Genomic DNA, 13,779 nt, shown 5'->3' with positions numbered 1-13,779 from the left:
CGAGAACCCACACACCTCTACTCATTAGCTTACTCGCGACGGCCGAGTTTCGAAGGCTACGCCCCTCGACCCGGCCGGGCATCTCGCTCCCCATGGCGGCCCTAGTTCTCCTAGACGCCACGAATAGCGAGTATGGAACGCGCCTGAGCAGCTCCAAACTAGGACCGCCACGGGGAGCGAGACGCGTGGCCGGATCAAGGGGGCGTAGCCTTCGAAAGTCGGCCGTCGCGAGTAAGTAAATCCGAGCGCTGTCATAAACCGAAAAGGACTCGTGTCTGCAGCTAATAGATTATTGGAATTTGCGAAAAATTCAATTCCGCGTAAATACAGGTCGACTCGCGGGTATCGATACTCGGCCGTTCCAATCAATTACCGTTAATTTGTCAGCGAGCTGCTGCGTGTCAACACCATTCGCAAGAACAATTCTTAACCAACCGCGAACCAGACTCATTCCATCATTCCGTGGCCGTTTTTTCAGGCCGGTGCCTCCTCGTCTGAAAGACAAACACCGGTGGCGACACAGCGGTACGCCACGGGAGATAATCATCGTCATAAATTCATCATCATCACCATCATCGTCAAGCCGCTCCGGAGTATAATCACTCGTTAGCGGAGAGGCACACTCTGCCGGCGGCGAATCACTGTCAAGGCTGCCACGCTTCGCGGAATAACGAATTCCATCGGCAGAAAGGGCCTCTCGTTCTACACTATTCTCTCTCTCATCTCTGATATTATTCAGCGCGTAATGCTCGCACAATGATTTATTGGCCCCGCGCGAGAGTCTCCGCGCGAGGGACCATTTTCAGCGTTTAACCGTTTCGTTTCCAGAGACGACTGTAATCGAGTGCAACGAACGAATTTCTGGATTGCACGATCGGTTACACGCTATTTGCACGCGTGGATGCGTTCGGTTTCTTCCATCGAGTTGACGCATTTTTCACTGATTCTGAAAAAAGTAATACATCGAGTCCTGTATGTACAGGGTCTTGGCTGCCATAGGCGTACTCTACATCTTCGGATCGATGAAGATCTGCAGAAAAAGTTGCCGCAAAATTGTCTTTGAATTTCACGGTCAATTTGTTTTGCGTTGTATGCAGTGTATACACACAATAGATATGTTCCTAAAGAGTAAATACATGTAAATTAGTACACACAAAATCATATTAATGAAAACATGTACGATTGATCTAATTTAGACCTAACTGACGTTTGGTTGCACCTAAAATATCAGCAAAAATAAGATTAGGTTGTAACATTTATGAAACGTCCGACTTTTAGGTTCATTTTTAACGAAAAGTGCAAATATTCTACACATTTAAAAATTCATATTCAAAAAAAGATTCAAAGAAAGAAGAAATGGAATATTTAGTAAAAGCAAAAAAAATCTCTACTTGCTACTAGATTTTTATCTGATAATTACACGCGTGTCGTGATTACTTATGTATCTTGTCAGAGCTAGATCTGCACGCTCTCTCTCTTTTTTCGACCTTATTACGTGATCTACGCATGCACGTGCATGAGTCTCTAGCATCAATTGCACCTGTCTCTAGCATATTTCCGTCAAGGATCTAAGCTTTCCTTTGACTCTCCATCACATTTCACTCGTAATATTAGTAAATTTGCGTTGCCGTTCACTAATATCCTCAATCTACAGTGGTCGAGATTTCTAGAAAAACACTATGATCTACGAAGAAGTATTAATGTATTTCATGATGCTTTACTAGTTATACACCTGGAACTTCACGTACAGCATAATGTCCTTATTATGGGACGATTTGTGTCATCATACTTCGAGTCTTCCGTTGGTAATCATAGAATTATCACTCGTTGGTCGAGGTCAATGCGAAATTTCTAAAGGAACAGTCACTTTTTAGTTCTATCTCAACAGTTATGTGAGGAACATTCAACACTAGGTGTTTACCGAGCACTAAATGAATGTATTTGAATGTATCTATCCAAATATTTAGTCATTTTTTAGATAGTATGGACTCAAAGAAATAAAGTTGAGTAAATCTTTTAATGGATATTGTATAAAGTGATAATAATATTGGGTATGGGAATAAGTTTCCGTCCCTTTTTGTTGAAAAGAAGCCTATCAACAATTCCCATAGCGTGAAAACGATTTTCAACAGTAGATCGATCGACGTTTAATTCAATTGACAGTTCTGCAAGTGCTTGACGTGGATTTCCATCAAGTAATGCTGGCACATCTGTATCTTCGAATTTTTTGGCACACCATCGCAATCTTTGTCTCTTACGTCGAAATCTTGTATTTGATGGAACATCAGTCCCCGTAAATATATAATAAATATAATATAGTAAATATATAACACCTTTCTTTAAAACAAAATAATGCAACATGACTTCCCGCAAATGCTGCTTACTTGCAACAAAAGTCGACATTTCTCACGCGAAAAATTGACTGTTGTTCACGCTCGAAACAATTGCCACTAACTGCGTTTTGAAGCTTAGTGTGGATTTATAGTGGAGCTGCGAGCATCGATGATAGCGGCGCGGTGAAAACAAACCAACATGCGTGACAACATTTCGACACATACTAATGAAAAAGTACATATGTATTTTCTTTGTTTTTCTTTTTTTTCACCGCACAGCTCACCTCGCTGCTCCACTATAAATCCGCCCTTAGACATAGACCTTTCAAAAAAGGACGGAAACTTATTCCCGTACCCAATATGTAACTTAATTGGTGTAATGTGCAGGACACATTGATTTAACACAGGACAATGTGTTAATTGATGCTCTGGTGAACTATTGGCTGAAGCGATTGCACATAGTAGAGTAAATCCGCATTTACTGTCAGGGATCGCGAGTGTACAAGAGGCTCGTTTGGAGTGTCCTAACGTCCCTCTTCTTTTCCAGGACGAACCGACTTCCGTGGTGAAACGCGCAACCGTCTTATCACCGTTCTCCGTCGAAGTCCGTGAATCCGGTGTCTATGGGACCGTGAAAGGCCAGTGTGTGACGATGTCGTCGAGTGGTGAATTTTCGACACTGTCGAGTGGTGAAGTCACCGGGACAGGCGATGACTCGTTGCCAAGCTCCCGGGAGGCGACCGCGGAGGCAGCGAACTCCGGTGGCGGATTTATGCCACTTCGCGAGTTCCTGGACAGATTCTCGTTGCCGAGGGTGGTTAGGGTAGAAGGCGCTGGTGGCAGGCCGATACTCCTGTACAAACAACAGCAACGATCGCTCAGAGTCACGGCTACCCTGCTGATGCACCGTTACCGTCACGACGTTAAAGTTGGACCGGAAATCGTGATCCCAGAAGGATACCCTGGTGAGTACCTAGCTCCTATGTTCTTCCACTTCTTCGTTGAACCTTCCAGTAGCAAAGACATCGGTTATCCTGGATTTGCTAGGGCGAAAGGGAAATTATATAATACTTCAGGCGGATACGTATGCACACCGACCTATTAGTAGTCACACGCTATCCCCACCAGTTCCTAGAACTATCTTCAGGGTTTCTACGTATTTCACTGGCACTTGCGAACGCTTATTAGTGTTTTTCAGTCCACATTCAGTCGAAGATGATCGAGCTGCAGGAAGAAAAGTAGTTCCTAGAAGTCTATGGAAATTGGTTTTTTATAGAGTCTCGATCGAACATGCGCAGAGAAAAGTTGATAAGCGAGGTTCAGGGCCTGGAGGGGTTCACTTTGATTTCATGCTGAAGTTGACACGTTTGTGATATCGATCGTTCTCTTTGTCACGCAATTTTTTTTAGATTATTGGTGATATTTGCAAGAACAAGTGTTGAGGCACGATGAGACGTTTCATTTTAATCAGAAAAATGCCACTGACACGTTCATAGAAGTTTCATGAAAGAAAAATTAAAAACAAAACAGTTTCATCATGCAACTCGTTTAGTCTTGGGATAAAATCTGCACAGATGTCGTGCAGATCTCTTTCAGACACATTGAACATTTGCTTCAAAATGGCAACTTATTTATTATATTTAACTTATAGCTTGATAATTTCTCTGGACAAACTAAAAATAAAGAAATATCGAAATAAAATGCGGAATGTGAAATAGCTATTATTTCAAATAGTTATTTCTGACTTGCATTTCCAATAAAATTTGCCCATGTCTGCGTCGAACGAGGCTCTATAATAACCCGACGTATTTTACAGCCGTTAGCCAATTTCTCGCAGCGTGTAGTACAACAATTTACAGCCGTGTCGCAATGGTATCTCAAAATTTAACGAGAATCCGTCAACGGTACCCGAGAACAATAGCGATCGTATTACGCGGTGTGTCCCGCGAGCGAGCACAATGCGAGCTGGAAAACTCAGTCGGACAGCTTCGGCGAGCACAGTGCACAATACCAGTATGTGGTGCATACTGAATCCGTGGACGCGATGGAATTTCGTTATCCATACAATCTGTAAATACGAGTGTAGGGTCCGATCGGAGAAATGGCCGATCGAGATTTCTATCGTTCTTGAATCGCGCGCGCGCGCGGTGTGTCTTTTAGTATTCGGGGCAGCTGGAACTTTTCCCGGCGGCCGATAAATCAAGTCAAGGAGAACCGTCAAAACGCCGCGCCGAAGAAAAAGCGAAAGCCAATAGCCGCGCAGCCAGAAATTCATTAAAGCATGGCGCTTAATGGACCGCGAGGTATCCATAACTGCATAGAATTGACCGGCCCCGGCTAGGAGTGTCGATATATCGATCACGTCGACGGCGATGATCGATCGAGCGCGCGAATCCTATCGGGAATTCGATCTCGGATTAAAGGCATTGCAGCTGCTTGCACAAGATCGCGGCCAAGAAAGCCGCCGATTAATAAACTGTTCCTTTGATCGATGAAAACGTTTGCAGTTTCCATCTTTGTCTCCTTCTCATTTTTTTTTTATCCTCGACTTCTTCGGTTTCTTTTGTTAGTTCTTTTTCCGTCTGTTAACCGGTCGACCGGCTTTTTGTCGGACCCTTTAATGTCGGGAGCTCGCTCTCTTGGCTATTATTTCTCTTAGCTACCGAATGCGCGAGGAAATTGTTTCGAGTACGGTATAATGTAACAGAAATTGTAGATTATATCAAATCACATTTTTATGGACATTTAATAGAGAATTGTTTTATTTTTTTTTTATTTTGTAGTCTCGATCAAAAAATAATGCAGTGATACTTTTATTTTATAATTGTAGAGGTCAATGACGTTTCTGGTGTATAAAAGGCGAATATTGAAATAACAGTAGTCAAAAGTAAAACAGAATTATTTATATTTTTGATCGAAAGAGGAATATTGGTTATTCAAAAATTAATTTCTAAAACTAAAAAACTACGCATTTGTGTACTAAATATTACAAGAAATCAACATTCACAAAAATATGCTAGGTTTGTCATTGAACCGTCAATAATTGAATGTGATCGTTTACGAGAAACGACTAAACTGATTTACCACACGCGATTCAGAACGCTCGTTAAACAATTTAAGCGGTAAGCATTTCGACGCGTATGTAATTACAGATCGTTAAGATCTCGTGGGTGATAGATATGTTAATCGAGAAGCATTGTATCCTGTTAACTGGTGTCATAATTCATGTTCATCGAATAAAGAATTGCCATGACATTTCCCTCAATTTTTATCACCTTTGTGGAAATTGCATTCCAAACTAATTATACTAATTAATACACAAGTATTATCCTCAAAAAATATAATCAACACACATCATTTCATTATATTAAAGACTATTTAATTGTATTGAACATTATGTTTCAAAAGAAAATTTCTATTTTCATGTTTAGAATTTAAAAGACTTAAAAGTAAAGAATTGAGTCTTATAATATGACGTTTGCGTAATTATTCTATTCTAAATTTTTCGTTTGAGCCATATGATTCAATTGTGTTGAATTTCATTTTCACAAAAATTTCTATCCGTGCATTTATGATTACAAAAAGGTAACTGAACCCTGTAATATTACACACACACACTTTTGCTAATATATAATTTATTCTTATACAGATTATTTTGAGTGATATAAAGAAATATTCAATAAACTGAGTTTTTCTCATTCTACCAGCCAATAAAATAGTAAATATGTAAATTCAATGCCAGATTTGATCCACAAAGAGGAATGTAGACGTTGATAATACTCGCTGATAAAGAAAGGACTATTACCCGTGTGTATAGTATAAATTCATTTCGCATAAATCTCCGCGCGTTTGCAGAAACGCGCATTGTAAGGTGATCTCATAAAATTAAATTCATTTGATACGAACGGTCATCTTTGACCAGTCATACCGAGGTAATCCTAATAAATAACACTGTCCAACAAATTTCAACTTTTTTTGTGATTTCAATATACTGTTGGGTCCTTCTTATAGAGTTTTTTGCGCTGATTCCGAATCTGGTTTTAATTTTTTTCCTATACGTCCAGTTTTTGAAAATCATGGCTTTGAAAAAAAAACATATTTTTCAACTTTAAACAAATATTGTGATGTTATTATAAAAGATATTGAATTGTTGTTTACAGCAAACGATTCTGTAGACTTTCCTGAATACAGTGACATCCAATATTAATACATTATGATTGTTTAAACATGTTTAAACAATGATTAAAGGCGGAGATGCACCACTTTTGCACCAATTTTTGCGGATATTTTCGAATTTATCTCAAAAAATAAGGGTCCAGCGAAAAATTGAACTATACCACGCGAAAGAGCAGACTTTTATCTTGAGAAACCCCCCTGTGAAGTTTGCATGGTCGACGTTTTTACCGAACCAGAAAGCAAAATATCTTCGCCCGACATGCGTTGACGCCAGTGGTGCTCTTCCACTAGCGCGGTCGTTCGTCGGGATACGGCGCGGCGCGCTGCGGTGAAACGGCGCGTGGCTATAAGCGCGCAATTATGTCAGCTTACTTAAATGTAATATTTTATTAAATGTTACACTATTGTTATTTATTATTTATTAGTATATTTATTCTGTATAAATTATTTTATGTATTTTTTAATGTTAGTCTCTCGTTTATAGTATATTTCATACAAAAAATACCTTTTGTAACAAAAAAATAATTTATTCACACACTACACTATTACACTATTTACAATGCTAATATATATGTGTACACTATTCAGATATAATACACTACTAAAATACATATATTATATACAGAACAACTAAAATACTATAAATAACTATAAATGTTTTTTATGAAGTTTTATACGTAGCAATGCAGATTTGAAATGCTTGACACGACTGATTTCAACAAACACAAAGCCGAAACTGAACTCTGGCATCAGTTTTCTTAAGAACCAACACGATACATATTTTGAAATAAATGACGGTCTACGGACAACGGAATACATACAATGTAAGGAAAGTCTGCAATGCGGTGACTGAAAAATTTTATTTTCAGTAATTGTCGTCTTATCTATGTATTGTAATTATAGTGCCAATGAACACTCGAGATTCTTCCGAGTAAAATAAGTCCAAACACAATATAAACGGGACTATTTTTATTGACTTAAATACATAATTAAAATAGTTTGCTCCATATTAAATCGATATAGTGTATTATATCTGAATAGTGTACACATATATATTAACATTGTAAATAGTGTAATAGTGTAGTGTGTGAATAAATTATTTTTTTGTTACAAAAGGTATTTTTTGTATTAAATATACTATAAACGAGAGACTAACATTAAAAAATACAAAAATAATTTATACAGAATAAATATACTAATAAATAATAAATAACAATAATATAACATTTAATAAAATAATAATTGCGCGCTTATAGCCACGCGCCGTTTCATCGCAGCGCGCCGCGCCGTATCCCGACGAACGACCGCGCTAGTGGAAGAGCACCACTGGCGTCAACGCATGTCGGGCGAAGATATTTTGCTTTCTGGTTCGGTAAAAACGTCGACCATGCAAACTTCACAGGGGGGTTTCTCAAGATAAAAGTCTGCTCTTTCGCGTGGTATAGTTCAATTTTTCGCTGGACCCTTATTTTTTGAGATAAATTCAAAAATATCCGCAAAAATTGGTGCAAAAGTGGTGCATCTCCGTCTTTAATCATTGTTTAAACATGTTTAAACAATCATAATGTATTAATATTGGATATCACTGTATTCGGGAACGAGTTACGGGAACCTGTCGTACGGCCGAGTTTATCGAGTGACAGTTCTGAAAGAGGTACTACTGCATTCTTTATAATGTGCCGAACGTAAAGGACAGTGACCTCTTCGACTAATCTTCGAATGAAGATTATTTGACCAATCTAGCTGCTAAAAGATCTACCGATCAGAACCACTTTCTGACGTGTGACGTCACTTGTGATTTGTCAGTGTACGAGTGAGCTTCAGCAGTTGAACGAACGTGCTCTGGTAGGGTCTATCAGGAATGACAGGAAAGAACGAGGCACCGTCAGAAGCCGAGGGTGGGAAGGAAGGTGGAAGGAAGAGATATCCAGGAAGACTGGTCCCGGTCTCCAATAAAAATGTTGCACCGTTTCAGCGGAGTTACGGCATCAGCGTAATTTCAGCCTACGCTGCGCCCGGTCCCGCATACGTAATTCATGCGTTTTCATTGAAAAAGTATCGTCAGGCGTTATGCTAATATGAGAGGACGGGGCCGTTATTCGCGGCCGTACATATGTCACTGACCACCTCCGCCGCGGCCACTCCGTTGAATAATAGAAGTCCTGTTGTGTCCGTTGATCAGCGAGGGTGTGCGTATTGGGGAATGATCGCTAGATAGATTCGCACATTCACCCGCAGTTTTAGCGGACACGCGCGAGTACGCAGTGCGCCGCGAATATGGATATTAAATTATAATTCATGGCGGTATCCGCCGCGCCGCATTGCTTCATACTTTCCTTCACTATTTATAGATCGCGGCAGTCGCGATGAAGCGACGGCTACGAGCCGATTTCGAATTCCGTAGAAGACTACAGTGCTACCTCCGCAACTGTCGCTGAGGTCTCTACCGTAACTGTGCAAATTCCATCCCCACTACTGCCCCTTCTATGACGCTATTCCACGGCCCGGTCACGTGACGCGCTTCGTCTCTGTCGTGCATGTGTCACAATGTTATGTGTCTATTTATAAGAATCAAATTATCGATCTTTAATAATAAATTCATTTAGTTGTTGGTAGTATTAGAAACTACAATGTATTAGGGTAAAGGTACCAGTTACCGTGCCCGACCCGGTTATCGGACATAAAACATGAAGTACCTACTATGTAATACTTTATTTTGACAAATAAAATTGAAGTTTCCCCTTCGTATAGAAATCACAAGTATCACAATAATTTTTGTTTAAGATATAGAAAACATTAGTTAAAAATCTTAAGAGAGTGTAATACACCAGAGGATAATAAAATAATGATTTTACTGTGCTGCGGCATAAAAAAATTAATTAATGAAATTGTTATCCAGTTTCTTGTGTCCGGTAAATAGAACCAAAAACATTGGATTAAAACTTCGTTAATGTTCTTTTGTTTTTTAACAAAATCGTCCAGAAAGATTTGACGATACAGAAAAAAAGGTTGACGATCAATCGTTTATCACAAATAATGCAAAATAAATTAATGCCTTCAAATTAATAAAAAAACTTTCAAGTCGTCACTCAATATCCGATAACTGGTACCCTTACCATAGGAGAAAAATTTTTGTCGATTTAATACATGGAAAATCGAGCTTTTCATTGTATCGAACACTGCGCCGTCTGTCTAGCGCAGGCTTTATCCACTTCTTCATCCCCAACTCGGCTTCCCCTCCCACGCCGCCAAGAACTTATGCAAAGTAGACGCATAATGATCACATCTGTTCACAATGGGTCGCTAACGAAGTCCCGACTGCTCTAATCTAGCCACAAAGATCAGCCGTATAACAATCGGCGAGCGGTTCCAGACCCATCGTGCGCTCGAACCGGCGCGCACTCGCTCCGGCAACGAGCACGCTCGCTTCGAACCGCCTCGATTCGTGTCAAGCCGGCGATCGATACACCTTGAGGATTTAATTACAAGTCGAAGAAGGGGCTGGACGACGCTGCATCGACGAAGAGGCTCTCGCTCGTCCTTGGAAAAATGGCTACGTTCTCCGAGCCACGCTCGAAAGCAACCCTTAAGCGCTCAATTATGCCGCTCGCTCTGCCCGGGCATAAATCTTTTGCACCGCCTATTACATCCTCGTTGACAGAATAATCTTTCTCGTAATGTTAATTGACGATAAGCAGCCATCACCGACAGAAGACCGCGCGGCGAGGTCGAACCGGGTTCAAGGGTCTCGAAGTCTCGATTAACGTTTGGCAAACATCGACTTTTACTGCTTATTGCAAGCGTCTGATCATGCTGATCGAGGCAGACGCTTTATCACTTTCATCGATAATGTATGCATCCGCCTGGAAAGAATCCAGAACTTTTTCATTTTAATGAAACGTTTAAGGAATTTAAAAATATCAATCCATCAACTTATTCAAATTATTACATTAATACATTTTAGTGGGATCCCATCAGCCGCAATAGTACACTCAAATGTTAATATTATTTACTGATACTAAATGTGGGCATTATTTAAACACCTAATGTACCTAACGCAAAATGTTTCCGTTAGCAATATAAGTAAATACAGTGATAAAACTCATCATGTCGAAAGAAAATATTAATATAAAACTAACTACAGTAAAGTCGCGTTTACTGTCCAACAGCCTGTGTTCTGCACGGACAGTGATCGTATACCGACATTATTTTTTATGGCTGTGTCTACCGCGCCGAGAGTTCAAAAGAAACCCGAACGTAGAGAAGGACAGCATGACAGCGGAGTGGGTAGGCACAGGACAGTGATCACTAGACTGCGGATCTTTATGCATTTATGAAGAAATTGGTTGGGTGAAATATAAAACAGTACAAGATTTAAAAAATTCAAGAGTTGTATTGTAACTTTTAATATAACAAAGTTGTTAAGAGATGTAATCAATTTTTATGTTATTTCTGCTTCCCACAATCAATGCAAAACATTTTTATTTTGCATAAAGATCCGCATTCTAGTGATCACGTAATCGATCGCGGACAGTGAACTTTACTGTATATTTCATTTGGAATCCCCGGAATTGAGGGGAAACAGTTAACCTCTGTCTGCCAGTATCAGATTAGTCACGTGACCTTCTGCACGACAGAGACGAAACGCGTCACGTGACCGAGCGGAAGCGTGAGGAAAGCGTAGAAGGGGAAGGTAGAGTGGGGACACAAGTCTCAATCTGGCACTCGCAACAATTACCATAAATTCGAGCGCAGCGTTGCATAAGGAACCAGGAAACGAGGATCGCCAGCTGATTGAACAAACAGTCGTCTCTGTTTAGTTGTCCAGTCGGTCAATGCCTACGCTTTTCGTTCGTCGAAAACAAACGATGTGCCCTCCTTGTTATCCGGTGGAAGTCCACCTTTATGCTGGCAGGAGATCCAGCGTTACTCGATGGATACAACGGTAAAAAAGGTTCTATCTTTATTGGTGGCTACGTAAGATATCGCGTGAAAGCGCGCTCGTGACTCCACGAAACCGTGGGAGTGCCTTCCCGGCCGACGGAATCGCTTTTCAACAGAAATTCTGAACGGAGAACGAACGATCCGCGTTTTATTATGCGCGTTATTTCGAAGCCGTATACTCTTCCGTGTGGCTCGTTTCCTCGAAGTGCCCCACGTGTCCGTGAACGAAATTTGTTTCGTGCTGCCGAGTGTTAATCGGCATTGACTCTTATTGCCCATTAACCGAGGGTCTTATAATATTAGATTCCGACACGTTGATGGCGCTCCCAGCATACGGAAGTTTATATATCTTTCTTGGTACGGCACTCGAAAAATAATTGCTACCTACCTGGAGTCTTTATAAAAGTAACTGTCCCTCTTGCAGCCTGTTGCATAGTCTACCTTGCTCTCTTGTTTAGTTGTTAGTTCAAGTCAATTTTACTTTGGACCGGCAAGGCTGCCGTCTTCTGCAACTGAAGAAAACAATTTTTACCACGCTTATATTAACTTGCCGTGTTGTTGTATCCGTCAAATCTTGTAATCGCATTTAAATCTCTTCCCATAGTCCAATCTTGCTGAAATTTTGTATACACACTTGCTTCCGATGACAATAAAAGTAGAAAATAAAATATATAAAAAAGACTTTTTAAAAACCACGCGTTTATTAAAATGCACTAAAAAGGAGAAAATAATATTTTTCCTGGTTCTCCATAAAATACCGAATCCAGTTAAATGATTAACAATATTTTTCCCCACAATTTTAAGCAATTAGTTCAAAATTTCTTCTGTTGTGATTTCAGTGTCGGAATAGATAGAAAAATTTAATATAAATTTAAATAAAATCATGACATTAGTGACTTTAAAAATAAAAGCGTGGAGCGCTAAACTATATTGACGTAATCTTTTTATAGTCACTAATGGCATGATTTTATTTAAATTTATATTAAAGTTTTCTATCTATTCCGACACTAATTTTATAACAGAAGAAATTTTGAACTAATTTAACTGGATTCGGTATTTTATGGAGAACCAGGAAAAATATTATTTTCTCCTTTTTAGTGCATTTTAATATAAGCGTGGTTTTGAAAAAGTTTTTCTTTTATTTTACACAAATAAGATCTGCAGAATTCGACAGAAGCGAAGTTGAAATATCTCTGAAATTATTAATTTTTCTACAGAGAATCATGAGCTGTATAAATACATTTCTACTGAAAAAAATGAAGTTGACCTCCAAATTTCCGAAACTCCTTCATCTACAAAAGAAACTGTTACTGCCATATTGAAGTTCTCTTTATACCGACAAGCTCCGGTTAATAAAGTGTTTTTAAACCTTCTAAAACCTTCTGAACACTCCTAATGAAGTGCAAGTACGCACTGGACCACCCTGTACATAGCGTCGAACATCGTGCGGCGCGTCGGTACGGCTTTCTGCGGTTATGTAACGCGTAGAAAAGAATTTAATGTGGAGTTTCAACAAGTCATCAGGCATTAGATGTCCGGAGAGGCAGGCCGGACAGTTCGTTGTCGGGCGGAAGTGCGCCCTCGCTACCTTCCCGCCGCATAACCCGTTGATTTACAACCAGAAGTACGTCGTGCAGCTTGGCCGGGGATTTTCAAGCGGCTCCTTGGCACCGGGAGTAAGCGGAGCTTTGGGATTTGCATAAATCCTCGGAAACGCGGGGGAGCCGCGAAATCGAAAGTTCAGCATCGGGCATCTCTCCTAGCCAAGATGGTATTAAGGGTATTCCCATGCGCGTTGCGTTTACGATCGAACCGAGTTCCTTGGATCCTCGGAGCCATCGAACGCCGCCGCGGAACCGCGATTTATGACGGACCAACGCGAGGAATTTCTTGTTTTATTTATGGCCTGATGCTCGGCCAACGATCGCCTAGAAATATGTTTATTCCGCGCCACCGCCGTTCGGTCTACACCTGGTTGACTAGGTAGAATCGAATCCCGGCCTCCAGGGGTTGCTTCTACAACTGGTGGATTCCTTAGGGTACGGGCGGGCCGGGGAAGCTTGGGTAAAGCGTATGGTTGGAACGTGATTTATCAGAAATAGTAGGCTCGCGCATGTGGAGTGCCATCCTTTTTTGATATTCGAAATTATTGGCGAGCAGGGGTGCTTGTAGGGATCCTGTAAATAAACAGTACCATTTAATGTAAATATTAGGTGTACAAATAAGTTCTCGGTCTTTTTTCGTCAAATTCAATATTGTAGTAGTCTCCATTTGCTTCTACACACTTCTTCCACTTCTCAGGCAGACGATGAATCCCTGGGTGAAA

At 40.3% G+C, this 13,779-nt stretch overlaps 1 protein-coding gene across 1 annotated transcript in view; it reads left to right on the top strand.

Annotated features, from left to right (window-relative positions):
- Nucleotides 1-13,779, top strand: part of LOC143215955 (uncharacterized) — a 90,062-nt gene that overhangs the window by 16,171 nt on the left and 60,112 nt on the right. Inside the window, exon 2 of the mRNA XM_076438601.1 lies at nt 2,881-3,298. Coding sequence (XP_076294716.1) covers nt 2,986-3,298 — 313 coding nt within the window. The 5' untranslated portion in view covers nt 2,881-2,985. The remainder of the gene's footprint in view (nt 1-2,880; nt 3,299-13,779) is intronic.

The sequence above is a fragment of the Lasioglossum baleicum genome, chromosome 14 (assembly GCF_051020765.1).
Source record: "Lasioglossum baleicum chromosome 14, iyLasBale1, whole genome shotgun sequence".
Taxonomy (NCBI): domain Eukaryota; kingdom Metazoa; phylum Arthropoda; class Insecta; order Hymenoptera; family Halictidae; genus Lasioglossum; species Lasioglossum baleicum.
Note: the sequence above shows the minus strand (reverse complement) of the source record. Positions and strands in the feature narration are given on the sequence as shown.